Here is a 15,767-nt window from a genome sequence, read left to right on the forward strand (position 1 = left end):
CTCTCTATTTGATGTGCTTCTGTGTATGGGGGTCTAGTGCCAGCAGCTGGGCTGAGACTGTGGTGCTGGGTACTAGAGACACCCACATGAGCCAAACCATCCACCGGATTGACCAGGGTCAGCATCTGTGTGTGATGTCTGGGGTGAGTGTGGGCATGCATGTATGAGGGCCAGCAAGCATGGAGGTGGACCAGCTTGTGTGTAGATGACACGTGGCCTGGGAGTCAAGGGTGGGCTGGCTGAATCCCACAGCTGTGGAGAAGATGGCACTGTCCTGTCAGAGGCACCTGGCAGTCAGGGTAGGAGCAATGGAAACAAGAAGTTCCCATTCAGTGTGATAAATGTTTTTTCCTTACTGAGAGGTAGGACAGACGTTGGAACAAGAGCCCAGAAAGGCAGAGGAGGCCCCATCCTTGGACACAGCCAAAATTCACCTGGACAGGGCCTGGAGCAACCTGATCTCCCTAGTCCTGCTTTGTGCATGGTCCTGTACAAGGTGACATCCCAGATTTCCTTTAGACTGAGACACCCTGTGATGCCATTTCTGGCACTACGGGTATTTCCTCTCTATTTGAACTCTTCGCTCTGTTCTCACTTTCTAGCAAGGCTGTAAGAGGAGAGGTCATGATTATGGAAGACTGTGAACTTACCATACTGACCAACATGTCACTGCAGGATCTCCTTTGGTGTTCCACAAGCGATCAGGCAGGAGGATCTGTGCTGCAGATGCGCCAAGGCCTGTGGGACATTACCAAGATAGATATTTGGAAAAGAGTTACATGTTTAAGAGCTTAAGACGGGAAGCTTCCTCCACAGTTCCCTCTTTTATTACGTGAAACTTCAGCAGTGTTTTTGGGAAGACTTCTCACAGCTTGTGCAGCTTCAGGGCAGAGTGCATTTTTCTTCAGTGACAGGGTCCCCTCTAGTGGAAGAGACCAGGAATTGGAGGTGGAGTGGAACGAAGGTGGAAAGGCCTCCTGTGAGTGCCTTCGTAACTCGAGGTGCTAGTTTTTATTTTCCGTTCTGACTTGCAGTTAGCATCACAGAATCACAAGTGTACTGTGTAACTGTGTAGGACCACAGACACAATCCTACGTGCTGCATTGCTGCCTTCCAGGTTTTTCCTTTAGGCCTGCCTTCACACATCTGGCCTTGTGCTTCTTGTTCTTCTGGGATCAGAGGGGGACGTGCCCCCAAGTCTGTTCTGAATCTGTGATGACTGAAAGAAGGTTTGCTAAGGCAAGTGTGGAATCAGAAGAAGTGTGAATGCTGGATGTCTGGTAGGACCTGAGAAGGCATCTAGGGTGCCAAAAACCTTCTGACAAATTCTGCTGTGGGGGTTGTCAGCCATGGACGATCTTGTGGGGGAGCTGGATTTTCTGCAGCTGGGCTTTTCAATTAGGGGAGCTTTAGCAAAATTTCATGTTTCAACCACACTTAACTTTGCATTTAAAGGGCAGCTATTTCCTGCCTTCTGAAAGGAAGCTGAAAGAAAGGGGCTGCACGTGTGGTGACTGTGTAGTAGTAACTCTTCAGTCCTAGGTTCATGACTGCATCACCCAACTGTGGATCTGACAGAGACGGATTTGGAGGATACCTTATGGAAAAAAAATGAAACCAGAACTCACCAGAAAACAACATCAGTCACCATGAGTGACTGTTCTCCTGAAAGGCAGGTGAGAACGTCTGGGGATCCTCTAACTTCTAACTGGTCTTCCCAAATCTGTTCATGGCTGATTCCTCTCCCTGATGCTACCCCCACACATCTGACCTTTCATGATGCTGCCTTCTTGCCTCCAGCACATTTTCTTTGCTAGGGACCCCTTGCCCTACTCCCTACCAGGATCTGGCTGAGCTGGGAGGAACTCTAACGTTGTGCTCCTGTGTCAACACCCCAGGACACAAGGAGCCAGCCCCAGTTCATGCTCCAATCCTGTGCCATTTGCTAGCAATCCATCTGCAGGACAACTGTGGCAACCAGGGAACTTATGAAATGGTGATGGTCCTAAGGTGATGGTCCCTGGCCACTTCTCCAGGCTGGGACAAGAAGCAGAGCACCTCTGGGCAGAAACATGAACCAACAGGGATGGGGAGAAAATGTTGTTTTAAAAAAAACCTGCCGATCATGTGCCTTTCTCTTTGCTAGTCATTCTCCTTTGTGGCATAAGTGGAAAGAGAAAGACGAAAACCTGAAAATGAGACTGACCCCCAGCAAATGTTCCTTTCAATTTAATTCTAAGGCAGTTCTGCACTTTCTTCCTCTTTTTTTTTTCTTCTTTTTTCTTTTTTTTTATTTTTTTAAAGAAGAATTAATTAAGGTCAGGCTCCGCATTTCTTAACAGTCCAAACATACTGCTTTAGCTAAAAGTTGAAAGCGGCAAGGTCTGCCTAGAAGTAGTCCTCCATGGTGGTTGTTTTAAAGCAGACAGCTGCATCACCCAGAGCCTTTGTTAAGTGCTTGGAAGGGAAAGCTAGCCTCTTTCTTTGTATGTACATAGTTCAGGAACTATGTAAAATAAAAGTAGGAGGGGAGGGGATCTCAAAAAAAGTGTCAAAAAAAAAAAAAAAAACCAACAGTGATGTTCAGGGATGAAATGGTTGCTAAAATAAAATTTCCACTCTGCTCCTTGGAAAATGATATTGAAGGCGAGGAATGGGGGCAGGATTGAAGATAATTGTGCCAAGTGCCCCTCTCGCATAGGAAATAAAATGAAGATTTACCTCCCCCAGACCCTGCATATGTCACCACCTACTGCTGCCAACAGGTTCTGGGAGACTCACCATGAAAGTATGAATTAAGCAAAGTGCTCAGCTGTCTGTGGGACATGATGCTGACCTTCCTGATGGAGGGAAGCACTGAATTCATAAATAGCAGAGATGAACACAGACAGAAATTGTATAGTAACTGCTTTGCGTAAAGATAATCATGTGAGATAGGCTTTTCCCTTTCATAAAGACAAATCCAGAACAAATTCATCGAGCACAGACGGCACTATTCTGCAAATACAACCAGAAACTTGCATGGTGCTTGGTCTCACTGCTGGGTTACTGTGTGGCTAAGAGCTGTGTGGCTGGACAGTGAAAGCCTTGGGCACTCATCCTCGAGCACAAGATCACATCACGCTGCTGGCTTTAGGTTTGTGGAACTGCATTGGACACAGACACACCTGGGGAGGGGAATCTTCCACCAAACCTGCCCTCTACATACTCGTTTCATAATGCAGCTTGTGTTCTTGGCTCTGGTTTGCAGGTTGGAGTGAAGAGGTGGAGTTTCTGGATGTCTCTATGCTGTCTCCGTGGTGGAGGAGCAACCAACTCCTTTTCTTGCTGGTGAGTCCTTGTTGCCGGATGAGTGGCCCTAGGGTGATCTCTCTGGGGACTGTGGGGTTGGCACCCAGCATGGTGCTCAGAGAGCTGCTGGACAGTGACCCTTGTGTAGTGCCTCTCCTCACTTCTTCCCAAAGCAGAGAAAAACTGGGAGCTGCTGGTACCCTCTTTTTTTCTCCCTCTGGCCACCAGCCACCTGCATTTACTCAGAACACTTACACCTGGCAAGGCACGAGCCCTTGAGCTGAAATTACTAGAGTGACTCTGACAGACCTGAGAGGAACCCCAAGCATTCCTGCTCTATTTTTAGGTGTTGTTGGTTATTTCCAAACCTGAGAGTCCTTGCAGTCTGGGGAACAAATCCGTGCAGCTCTGCCACAACGGTAACATGCCGTGAGCAGCAGGAGTGGGATTAATGATTGACCAAGTAGGAGGAGGTGAAAGAAAGTGCTTGCTGATTGGTCTGGAGACTTTTGAAAAAAAGGCGCCAGCTTCAATCCAGAGGAAGAAGTGGCAAGTTTGTGGGTACACACTCGGCCCCACAATGCTTCTGCTTCAGGCCTGCCGGGCTGGGTTCTGCCTGCTGCTGCTCTGCCAAAGCTGCTGTCTGGAGGCTGCCAGGGGTGAGTAGGAATGCTCTTTCCCCATAGAGACTTTTTGGAGCATGAGCCGCCTTTCTGGGCACATGGAGCAGCTCAGGGGCTCAGCTGAGAACCCTAGCACCACAGCTTTGCATTTCGAGTTCACATTGTAGTGGAATTCCAGGGTCACAGCCTGAACCTATGGGTGGGCTATGCGAGTGTGTGAGTGTGGCGGCGCGATGGTACGAACGGGGGAGGTAAACATTCCTCAGCTCGTCTCTCTCTGCGAGCTGTTACCAGGAGGGGTGAGTCGATTCCTTTTGATATCTTTCCCTTGTGTGCCTATTTCTTAAATAAAGGCTTTGTCATTACCTTCATTTGCTCTACATGCATGTTTCTGTTGGGCCAGGCTAGGGCAGAGAAAGTAGTCTCCTGGCTATGGGCCGTTCCCTGCTCCTTCATAGATGCCAACATGGAGAGGCACAGGGATGTTCTGTGGAACAAGAGTCGTCTTACTGGAGCTTTACAGGACACCCCAGATCTGTATGGGGCAAAGAGGGATTATTTTGACAGCAGTGGGATGTGGGCAGGGAGGTGGCCGAGGCAGGAGGGATAGCACCTCTGTCTCACGCCCAGCTTCAGAGTGGGTGGTGGCCCTAAACATCTGGGACCACATATAGGGAGCGGGTAGATGACCCAAGTCTCAACTTCTTGTTTTTTTTTCTAAGAAACTTTCCCCAAAATGCATGAATGGAGAAACCCAAAGGCATAGAATCATAGAATATCCTGAGTTGGAAGGGACTCATAAAGATCAGTGAGTCCAACATTTGTCTCTACACAGGACTACCCCAAGTCCAAACCCCATGTCTGAGAGCAGTATCCAAATGTTTCATGAACTCCAGCAGCTTGAGGCTGTGCCCACCAACTGCCCTGGCAGCCCATTCCATGCCCACCGTCGTCTGGTGCAGACCCTGTCCCTAACCCCCAGCTGCTCCTCCCCTGACACAGCTCCATGCCGTTCCCTCGGGCCCCGTCGCGGTCACAGAGTGCAGAGCTCAGTGCTGCCATCCACTCCCCTCATGAGGGGCTGCAGGCTGCCAGGAGGCCTCCCCTCAGCCTTCTGGGCTGGACCAACCAGGGGAACTCACCCACTCCTCATATGTCTTGCCCTCCTGACCTTCCACCATCTTTTTAGCCTTCCTTTGGACACCGTAATAATTCTATGTCTTTCCTACGTTGTGGAACCCGTAGTTGCATGCAGTGCTCTAGGTGAGGCCACACAGCACAGAGCAGAGCAAGACAACCCCTTCCCCTGCCAGCTGGCTGTGCTGCGCCTGATGCGCTCCAGGGTACAGTTGGCCTTCCTGGCTGCCAGAGCATACTGTTCATTCATGTTTATTTGCTGCTCAGCCCCAAATGTCAGGGCCCATGCTGAAGTCCTTCATTGGTGCATCTTCCAATCAGTTGTTTCCATATCTCTTTCTCCTCACCAAAGCACTGCTTCATGGCTAGGAAATGCACACCATAGACTAATTGGGTGATGGCCACCTGCAAACAAAGGTGTCCAAGACTCTCTGAGCAGCCTTTGTGGACTCTCATTGGAGTTTCATCACTCTGCAAGTCAGGATGCTTCAAGGGTCTACAACTTTTCCCAGTAAATTGTGTTTTTTCTCTCGCTCTGATCTTGTGTTCTGGTTTGTTTCTAGGTTTGAAGGAAGCAGTGAAGTGTGAAAGCGTTACTGAAGCAACCCTCGGTGAAGAGGCAAATTTCTCTTGTGACTTCTTGCTCCCAATGGATGTCTTTCAAGTCACTTGGCAGAAGATAAATGGATCTTCCTTCCAGAACATAGCCACTTACAGCCAAACCCGTGGGCTGCGACTGATAGGATCATTTCGGAGGAAGGCATGTTTTGCTAGAGCAGCCCTGAACACCTCAGTCATCACTTTGAAAAATCTCACATTTGAGGATGTGTCCTGTTACAGATGCATCTTCAGTGTGTACCCTCATGGCTCTTTCAGCAGCAAAGCTATGTGCCTCAACATCCAAAGTAAGTTTTCCACTTGCTGCTTCTCACTTTCTGGCATGCAGTACAGATGAGATGGAGTCAGAGGCAGGTGAAATGCTATCCCCTCCATCCAAGGCAATTTGCCACACAGCAGCATATGCTCAGTGGATATTCTTCAGAATCACCCTACCTTTCCATAGAGGTAGTGAAGATAAATAAGCCAGGGGATGCATTTGGGTAAGAACGCTAGTACAGAAAGCTGACCTGTCCAGCTTTGACCACTAACTCACTGCTGAGTGTAATAAACATCTTCTTTCATCAATTTCTGAGCCAACAGAGGAATTTGAGTACCATTTGGCTACCAAAGGTTTCCTCACTGCTGTCAGCTCAGCATCAGGAAGGAAAGCCTCCCCCAGCATCACCTGGTTGGATGATGAAGGCCTGGACAAGCCCCCCAAGATACACCACACATACAAAACCCAAATGGGACACTGACAGTGGCAAACAGATGCACCTCCTCTGCTAGCTACCTCTATATTTTGGCTTGTTTCCTTGACCAAGCACAGTGAAGTAAAATGAAGTCATTTCAGCTCACAATAAAAAGTCAAGGCTGAGTTTGCATGGAGAAGTGCAGCTTGAAGCAGGGAGTGCTTTAGAAATCAGTATCAGTAGTGACACTGCTAGCCAACTCCCGGGAAACAAAAACATAACCATGTTGTTTGTGATTGCCCATTGTTTGGCTGCTGTCCAGATAGGCACTGGCATGTGCAGTTGTAGTAGCACCATTTGTCTTAAAGCGTCTGGTCTCATTAGAGATCTTTTCTGAAAGTGCGGACCTTAAGTGGGATGAAGATTTCTTGATTTGAAAACACACAGAAGACTCCTTCCTACAACACTTCTGTGGCTGTAGGTTGTGTGTGTATGCATGTGTATATTAGCTTCATTGGAATCACAGAATCACAGAATTGTACGGGTTGGAAGAGACCTCCGGAGATCATCGAGTCCAACACCCCTGCCAAAACAGGCTCCCTACATCAGGTTGCACAGGTGAACATACGTACATGCATCTCTGTATGTTTCTATTTATACGTAATCACTTATTTAGGGATGATGTTCTCCAGCAGCATCCCCATCTGGAGTGTACTAGCAGAGTAGGACCTCACTGTTAAATACTGGGGAGCAGTCTTTTCGCATAGAGGTCTTATAGGAGGACCTCTCTCAGGAATGATGAAGTACTTCCCTCATTATAAAATTTCCTTTTACAGAAAGTGGAAACACAAATAAACCAGAAGTCAAAACGTTGGATATGGGTTCCCCCAGTACAAGAGATATTTCTCATATTTATTTAAAAATAAAATGATTAATGTTTCAGTTTAGTCACAGCCTCTGGAAGAGGACAGAAGGAATATACTGACACTCCTCCATGCTTTGTGTCTCCTTGTAGGTATTCAGAAGAGAATTGGCCTTGTGGCGGTCTTCATCGGTGCTGTCTTAGGAGTCTTGACCCTTCTCATCATGGGGCTAACCAACAGAAAAAGGAGACAGTAAGTGATTTTCATTTTCTTGTGAATGACATGGCTTACCTGTGTTCACATTGCAATCTGCCTTTCTCTTTCCTGTTGGTGTTTTTATGTACTTGCACTGGAAACTCACCCAGGTGGAAACACTAGTTTTAAAACAACAAAGTTCACTCTAAATGCTAGATTTCTGAGTATTATGGGATGAATTGTTTTTTTTTTTTCAGACTGCAGAAACACAGAGCACGTAGCACACCTGAAATGGAGAAAGGCTTACAGCAGGATGTAAGTGAGCAATCCGAAAGCCTGAACACACTGAAGGACCAAGACAGCACTTATCAAAATGAGGTAATGTCAGTGCCCAGCACTTCCAGCAATTCTCCAAATCCTTCAGAAGTCTTGGACAATTATTGCGAGGAACATGACAAAATTCTGTCGAGATAGAATCATGGAATGGCTTGGGTTGAAAGTGTTCTTAAAGACAATCTAGTTCCACCACCCTGTCATGGGTAGGGTCACCACCCACTAGACCAAGCTGCCCAGCATCTCATCCAACCCAGCCTTGAATGATTCCAGGGATGAGACATCCACAGCTTCTCTGGGCAACCTGTTCCAGTGTCTCTCCACCTTCACAGTGAAAAATTTACACCTAACATCTAATCTAAATCTTTTTTTTTTAGTTTCAAGCCATTCCTTCTCGTCCTACCAATATCTATACATATAAAAAGTTTATTTCCTTCCTGTTTATAATCTCCATTTAAATTGGAAGGCCTCAATGAGGTATCACTGGAGCCTTCTCTTCTCCAGACTGAACAAGCCCAGCTCCTTCAGCCTGTCTTCATAGGAGAGGTGCTGCAGCCCTCTGTTAATCTTCACGGCCTTCATCTGGATCCTTTCCAAAAGCTCAACTCTTACGGCTCCAAAACTGGATACAGTACTCCAACTGGGGCTTCACGAGGGCAGAGTAGAGGGGGATAATCACTTTCCTCTTCCTCCTGACTACCCCTCTTTTGATGCAGCCCAGGATATTGTTGGACTTCAGGGATGCAAGCACACACTGCTGGCTCATGTTAAGTTTTTAATTTACCAGGACCCCTAAGTCCTTCTTGCCAAGGCTACTTTCAAGAAGTTCTCCCAGTCTGTATACACATCTAGGATTGCCCTGACTGAGAATGTAACACCTTGCACTTTGTTGAATCCCATCAGGTGTACATGGACTCACCTTTTGAGTTTGTCAAGATCCCTTTGGATGGCATCCCTTCCTCTATAGATATTAACTACACCATATAGCTTGGCGTCATCTGCAAATGTGCTGAGGGTGCGCTCAATCCCATCATCCATGTTATTGATAAAGATGTTAAAGAGTACTAGTCCCAGGACAGGCCATTGGGAGACACCACTCATCACCAGCCTCCACCTGGACAGAGAGTGATTGACCACAACTCTCTGGCTAGGGCCACCCAACCAATTCTTTACTCATGTAATAATCCACCCGTTGAATTCATCTCTCTCCAATTTAGAGATAAGGATGTGTTGCAGAACCATGCCAAAGGCCTTGCACAAGCCCAGGCAGATGACATCCTTTGTCCATCGATGCTGTCACTTCATCATAGAAGGCTACCTGATTGGTCAGGCATGATCTGCCCTTGGTGAAGCTGTGGTGTCTCAGATCACCTCCATGTCTCACGTGCATCTTTTCCAGGAGGATCTGCTTCATGATCTTCCCAGTCACAGTCATGAGGCTCACCAGGCTGTAGTTGCTAGGCCTTCCTTTCTACCTTTCTTGAATATGGGAATGATGTTTCTCTTTTTCCAGTCACCGGGAACTTCACCTGACAGCTACGACTTTTCAGATATGATGGAGAGTGGCTTGGCAACAACATCAGCTCCTTTATGACCCTGGGATGCATGTCATCTGGCCTCATAAACTTGTACACATTCAGTCTCATGAGGTGGTCTTGGACTTGCTCTGCCGGGGTCCTGCCTTCTGAAAGGAAGCTGAAAGAAAGGGGCTGCTCCTGTTTGCCTTGAAATTGGTTGTGCCACGTGGGTTACAAGTGGGGGCTTCGACTTGGCTTATCCTGATGGAGAGTTTAATGCTTATTATTGTTATTAAATTTATCCAAACCATCACTCTGACGAAGCCGATAAATTAATGTGGTAATCTTGGACATACATGTTTTGTAGTTGTAGCTCTGACTGGTGTAGCTATCCATATAGGTATATAGAAATAAATACACATACGCACACACAAAAGAGGAGTGTGAGTTCACTGTTTTTCAAAGATATTTTTTCCCAGGAAATGGAAATTCTAGAGAGAAAAGTGCAGGCTCAGTGCTGTGCAGCAGTGAGTGGCAGTGTGTCATGGTTTTATGACTTCTGTCATCAGTATTCCACATCATAACATCATGTAAAGCACTGCGAGTTAGAGAGTTAATGCTCCAGTTCTGTGGATTGTGGATAGCTCCGGGTACCTGGTTCTCAAGAGAGAACTACATATCCTAGGAGACTTTCACTGTTCCATTTTCGTTTTCCATTCAGAGGGAAAGATAAAACTGCTCACAAGTCACAAGACTGCCCTTCATTTTGCTGCTCGTTTCTGCAGTGTGTGCTCCCTAGCCATCTCACCTACAGCTTCAGAGTAAGGCCTTTGGTTTTTGGAACTCTCTCTCTCATTCTATTTGATTTATTAGCCTCGGTTCCAATTATATTATATTGTGTCTTGCATTCCAATATCATTTTTAGTAAATTAATTTTCCCTTATCTTGTTACCGCTGTTTTGTTTTCAGGCTCATCTCCCTACCTATTTCCCCTTTTCCCCCTTCTCCCTCTCCCCAGGCGTGGGTCTGTGGGTCCTCTCATCCCATTAGTCATGGAACCAGGCTGAACTGGCCCACAAACCATTGACACAGCATCCAGTTGGTTCAGAGTCTGCTGGACCTGTAAGATTATCCCTATATACTGCTGGAAGGTAGTGCAGGATTTATCCTCAGTGCAGAAGCGTCATTTTCCTAAGAGTAAAAAGTTAGCTCTGGTCATCGAGAAGGAAAAACTGAAGATACGACGAAGTGCACAACAAGCAGTCAGAAAACAGGCAGACAAAAGTAGTCTCAGCTTTTCCAGGAAGTCTCACATACAGACTTGTTTTAAATCATTCCAGTACTGGATGTCTGCAAGTCAGATTAACAAGTTGGGTTGTTGTTGTTTTTTTTTTTCCACTCGTGATCAGGCAGACGTTTAAAAGCACTCTTTTGATTATTTCTGCTGAAATGGCATTAATTGTTCCTCTTGGTCTTAGTAATCACAAAGGGAAGCCCATTCAGGGGGGAAAACATTGCCAAGAAGCTGAGCAAAGCCAGCCCCACTAACAAGACCCAGATAAAATGCTCAAGTTATCCTTACTTTTAGTGTACCCTTCTCAGGAGTTGAAGGAGGTTCTGTGGGAGGGCAGAAATAAATGTTAAAAATTTGTAGTGGTGGTCTCACCTTTCTTTTGAGATACCCTTCTCCACAATGATAACCCTGATCTTCCCCCAGTTACCTGTCCCTAGGAAGCTGGAATTCACACTGTCTGGGTGCAGGAATATTTGTTTGTCTCTGTAATATGTGGTGTGCTTCTGAACAGATCAGTGTAGCAAGTCATGTCCACAGCCCCTGGCTGCGAGGTAGAGAAAAAGCCCCTACATGAAGATTGCAAGAGAGGTGTGAGAAATCACTGAAGCAGAAAGACCAGTGTGTTTCACTTGCAAATGAGAGACGGAAAGAGAATGCGTGATTAGATACTGATATCTTAGATGTACCAAAGATGAATGGTGTGCAACGGCTCGCACTTCTAAGAAGTCTATCTAACACAAAACATCCTTTTACAGCAAAGATTAAATGTGCCTTTCATTTTACAATATGAGGACATTGAGAACCTGGAGTGTGTCCAAAGAAAGGCAAATAAGCTGGTGAAGGGTCTGGAGCACAGATCTTACAGGAAGATTGTTCAGTCTGGAGAAGAGGAGGCTCACGGGAGACCTCATCGCTCTCTACAATTAACCTGAAAGGAGTTTGTGGTGAGGTGCATGTCAGCCTCTTCTCTCATGTAACAATGACAGGACAAGAGGTAATGGCCTTAAGTTGCCTCAAGGGAGGTTCAGGTTGGATATTACAAAATACTTATCCAGAATAGTGGTGAGGCAGTAGCACAGGCTGCCCAGGGAGGTGGTGGAGTCACTGTCCCTGGAGGTGTTAAAGAACCGTGTGGATGTGGTGCTGAGGGACATGGTCCAGTGGATGTAGTGGCAATGGTTTGGTGGTTGGACTGGATGATGTCAGTGGTCTTTTCCAACCTTTACGATTCTATGATAACAGGCAACAGGTGCTCTGAAACAGGCTGGACCTCCATATAAAGGTATCCAAATATTTGTGAGTTTTGGTAGTGTTACTTGAATTTGATGTTGAAGAGGGATATGTGAGTTCACATAAGCAGAGCCAGAGGAATCCTAATGAGCAGCCCAATAGTCTTGATGTGACCTCCAGCTGCTGATATGGCCTGCAAAATTCGGTGCTTTTCTCATAACTGAAATCTCTATCACTACCTTTAGCCTTAGTCTAACCCTCTATTTTCTCTTCCTGTCAAATGACAGCAGCATGAATTGGCTGTACCGTGTCTTTCTTCCTCAAACCTATACAAGTTTCGCTGTTCATTGGCACAAATGGTTCCTCTTAGAGGAGCACAAATAACTCTCCAGATTTTAGGACAAGAAGCTTTACCACTTTTGTTCTCATTAACTGCTAAGGCTTTATCACACTGAAGCGTTGGTGTCGGCTCAGCTACCACCTGCTTTGGGAAAGGCAACAGAGATTGCCTTTCCCTGAGCTGGGAGCATGCAAAACTGAGCTGGGAGCATGCAAAAAGAAACAGTTGAAATGACAGCACAGAACAGGGCTGAAATAGACTTTTGTGTCTTTTTGTTCCATTATGAATATGAAAAGTTTCTATTTTCTGAAGTTTCTGGACTGTCTGGAGTAATTTCCATTTGCCTCTGTCTGCCTTCAGGTTACCTCTGCTTTTTACCTCCTACTTCAGAACTACCCTCTCCTTGCTCAGCTCCGGGCTTCGCCCTCTCTTTCAAAGAAGCAGCTCTCCTACTTTCCAGACACTTTGGTCATTTTCTTCTTTCTTCTGTAGCCCATTGAGGGAACAGGAAAATGTAGACAAATAGAAAATTGTTCCACCTCAGAAAATATGAGTTGGTGGATGATGTAATGGATGATCTAATGAAAAATATTCAAGTCCCTTGAATGTCCCCCCTTGTCTTCATGAAAGGCAGAAAGATGTCCTTGGGACTTCCCTACTTCTGTTGCTTTGTTGGCACAAAGCACTTCTGGATAAACTTGTTGTAAGCTGTACAGTCCAGAGTTCTCTGGAGTCCCTCCCGAAATCCCCTCAGTTGTGAAGGTAGTAAGTACAGAAGATCCACAAACATGGTTTTCTCATAAGAAAACATCTGTCTGAAGAGTACAGGGACACCAGGTTCAAGCAACAGGCAGCAGGATAGTTGCTGGAGCCCAAAATTGTGTTGGAGGTCACTTACTCACCACCCAAAACAAAAACAAAAAAGGGAAGACTGACAGCCTCAAGTTGTGCTAGGGGAGGTTGAGGTTGGATGTTAGGAACAATTTCCTCTCCAAAAAAGTGGTCAGGCTGGCAGAGGCTGCCAGGGAGGCAGTGGAGTCATCGTCCCCGAAGGTGTTCAAGAAACATTTAGATGTGGTACTACGGGACATGGGTTAGTGGGGAAATAATGGTGGGAGGTGGATGTTTGGACTAGATGATCTCAGAGGTCTTTCCCAACCTTGGTGATTCTATGATGGTGAGGTGGAGAGATGGTGAGGTGAGATGGAGCTTGGTGAGGTGTGAAAGCAACGGAAGCAGCAGCAAACAGCAGACACAGCTGGTGACAAGGGATGCTGTTTCTAACTGATCAAATTGAGAAATTAGTTATTTCAGACAAGGCTGGGACGGAGCTTTGCTGGAGGAAAATGCTCCAGTCTAACAGCAGGAGGCTACCAGCGAGAGTACGGTGTTATTTGCGTGTATGGGAACTGTTGAGTCACGGCCTGAAGCGCTGATTGAGCACCTGAGGAAAGGACTGGGTCAGCCCTGGGAGCACAGGTGAAGGCAATTCAGCTGTGTGACCGGAAGGGGTGGAGCCTGGCTGCACCTCTCTTAGACCTCATTTAAGGGCTGACTGCCTCAGAGAAAGGATTTCTGGTTGGAGATCTCTTGTTTGTGGAGTTTTCCTTAGAAGCCCAGCTCTTCAGGGCTGGGTGGACACTTTACCTTGGTAATGCCTTTCTATCACGTTAGTCCTCTTGTCATTATACGTCTTGTATTGCTATTCTATCAAGTCAATCGAATTAATAATTGGTGACAGCGATTACAAAAGCCGGTTTCCAATAATACAGAGACACATCCAGATGTGACCTTCTAATCGCCCACAAGGAAGAACCCAGAAGACGCCGGGTATCAAAATCGACTTGAAATCACACTTGAAATCTGTAGGAAGCGCGCTCTGAGCGAGAAGCGATTTGCACTGGCTAACATGAGATCTTTGCAAAGGACCTTAGGGAGGAGGAAGATCCCGCCCCCGGCCACGCTCTGCTCGGGCTGCCCGGACGAGCTGTAGTTCTGCTGACTGCTTTCTACCGCCCGCCGTAGCGGGGCCAGCGCGCTCCCAGCCCGCGGCCGCTCGCGGTGAGTACCCGCCGCACTCCTGCGGCTGTGTGCGAGGAACGGGGGCGGCTGGGGGCGCCGCAGCGGGGTATGGAAGGAGTACGTGCGCGGACGCGGAGCCGAGAGATGGGAATGCTCCCTCTTGCGCTTCGGAGGACTAGTATGGCGCTCCGGATGTTGCCACGAGCGTGGGAATTGTGATGCGTCAGGATGCGCAGCTCGTGGGCTGAACGCTGGATAGTTATTAAAGTTGGCTAGGACGGGGTATTAAAAGTGCAGGGGCGACCGACAGCAGTACAGCTGTGACAGAGCGGCTGTTAGTAACGTTGCTGTAAGGAAACAGGTGCAGGTGGGGTGAGTACAGCTTAAAGAAAGATTTGCTCTCTGCTCCTTCTGTCTCACGCGCTTCTATGCTGGGATGGGCATGTGACTGAAAGGGACTTCTTGTGATCCAGAAATACGCTGGTTCCTCGTTGTACATCCCGTGGTTATGCTGGATAGGAGCAGTGGCATGTTAGTGACTTTACTAGGTATCGTAGCAAAGAGATAGGCGACTGTTGCTGAAAAGATGTTTTCCTGCGGGCGCAGCACTCCTTTTTGTGCTTATAAATGCTTCTGTAGCATCGACAGGACCCGAGGGAATGCATGGAGCTGTGTCAGGGGAGGGGCAGCTGGGGGTTGGGGACAAGGTCTGCACCAGAGGGTGGTGGGCATGGAACGGGCTGCCCAGGGCTGTGGGCACGGCCTCAGGCTGCTGGAGTTCAAGGACTGTTTGACACAGCTCTCAGCCACGGGGTTTGGATTTTGGGTGGTGCTGTGTGGAGCCGGGAGCTGGATTCATTTCTCATGGAATCTTTCGAGTTGGAAGGGACTTCTAAAAGCCACCTAGTCCAACTGCCCTGCGATGAATTGATTGTTATGAATCTCTTCTAACTTAGGATATTCTGTGATTCTGTAAATTTTCTCTGTTTTGCTGTTTTTTTGCATGTTTTTAGGTGTATCTGAACATCTTAGGGAGGTGCTCGAGTATCTGAATGTGCTCTCTCACGTGGCAGATGCGTTATTCACTGTGCTTGCTGCAGATGCAGTTGTCTAGTTTCTGATTTCTTGATTTTACACAACTTGACATCACCATTCAGACATTCTTACAGACCAAAATTGGGCTTATTAACACAGTGAGTTTGAAATGCAAAGGTAGGCTTGCACGGAGCAAGTATGTTTATGATAATGTAGAAATGCTTTGCAGTTTCTGTGTTCTGTTTTTCTTGAATGTTATGAAAATCTGACAGAAGTTGCAACTTGTGTGACTTCTATCAAGAAGGCAAACAGAAGAAGCATCAGCTTGTTTTGCAGACATTGGCAAGAAGGTGTACGTGATACGTGTTGCAGAGATATTTTTTTGTGAAATAATGTTTGCACAACACCAGCTACAGTTCCAGGGAGATCCGCAGTTCAGTTGTATTGTGGCAGTATTACCTGATGGAAGCAGTAGGAACAAGTCAAAAGCTGTCTGCTAAGGAAAGCAGCAATGCAACCCTGGTTTTGCCCCTCTCCCTCCTCAGAAGTACGTTCATGCATAGGAGGTGCTGTATGCCACGTGGTTTCCCCAGTT

The 15,767-nt window shown here is 46.9% G+C and overlaps 2 protein-coding genes across 22 annotated transcripts in view; both read left to right on the forward strand.

Annotated features, from left to right (window-relative positions):
* Window positions 1-3,620: 3,620 nt before the first annotated feature.
* Window positions 3,621-9,683, forward strand: LOC121110262. 3 transcript variants are annotated; one of them, XM_040667297.2, is made up of 5 exons: window positions 3,621-3,950; window positions 5,615-5,956; window positions 7,359-7,458; window positions 7,659-7,779; window positions 8,638-9,683. In XM_040667297.2, the coding sequence occupies exons 1-5, from the start codon at window positions 3,743-3,745 to the stop codon at window positions 8,719-8,721; spliced, it is 855 nt and encodes a 284-aa protein (XP_040523231.1). In that variant the 5' UTR covers window positions 3,621-3,742; the 3' UTR covers window positions 8,722-9,683. The 3 variants fall into 3 exon arrangements, with proteins under 3 accessions (XP_040523231.1, XP_040523239.1, XP_040523222.1); XM_040667305.2 differs by having other exon boundaries at window positions 9,248-9,683; XM_040667288.2 differs by having other exon boundaries at window positions 3,624-3,950; window positions 7,659-9,683.
* A 4,388-nt stretch (window positions 9,684-14,071) lies between these two features.
* CD200 (CD200 molecule) overlaps window positions 14,072-15,767 on the forward strand; it is a 44,339-nt gene continuing 42,643 nt past the window's right edge. For 16 of the 19 annotated variants that reach the window (XR_005858799.2, XR_005858801.2, XR_005858800.2 and 13 more), the window contains exon 1: window positions 14,072-14,176. The gene's annotated coding sequence lies outside the window, so the exon portion shown is untranslated. Of the gene's footprint in view, window positions 14,510-14,860; window positions 15,350-15,767 lie in introns of those variants that run through there. The other 3 variants (XR_006939036.1, XM_025149353.3, XR_006939038.1) reach the window with 2 other exon arrangements.

The sequence above is a fragment of the Gallus gallus genome, chromosome 1, assembly GCF_016699485.2.
Source record: "Gallus gallus isolate bGalGal1 chromosome 1, bGalGal1.mat.broiler.GRCg7b, whole genome shotgun sequence".
Classification (NCBI taxonomy): Eukaryota; Metazoa; Chordata; class Aves; order Galliformes; family Phasianidae; genus Gallus; species Gallus gallus.

Coding starts and splice junctions, on each gene's coding strand:
- LOC121110262 (XM_040667288.2), top strand. CDS start 3,743: ATGATTGACCAAGTAGGAGGAGGTGAAAGAAAGTGCTTGCTGATTGGT. Junction 3,951..5,614: donor CTGTCTGGAGGCTGCCAGGG/GTGAGTAGGAAT, acceptor GTTTGTTTCTAG/GTTTGAAGGAAGCAGTGAAG. Junction 5,957..7,358: donor TATGTGCCTCAACATCCAAA/GTAAGTTTTCCA, acceptor GTCTCCTTGTAG/GTATTCAGAAGAGAATTGGC.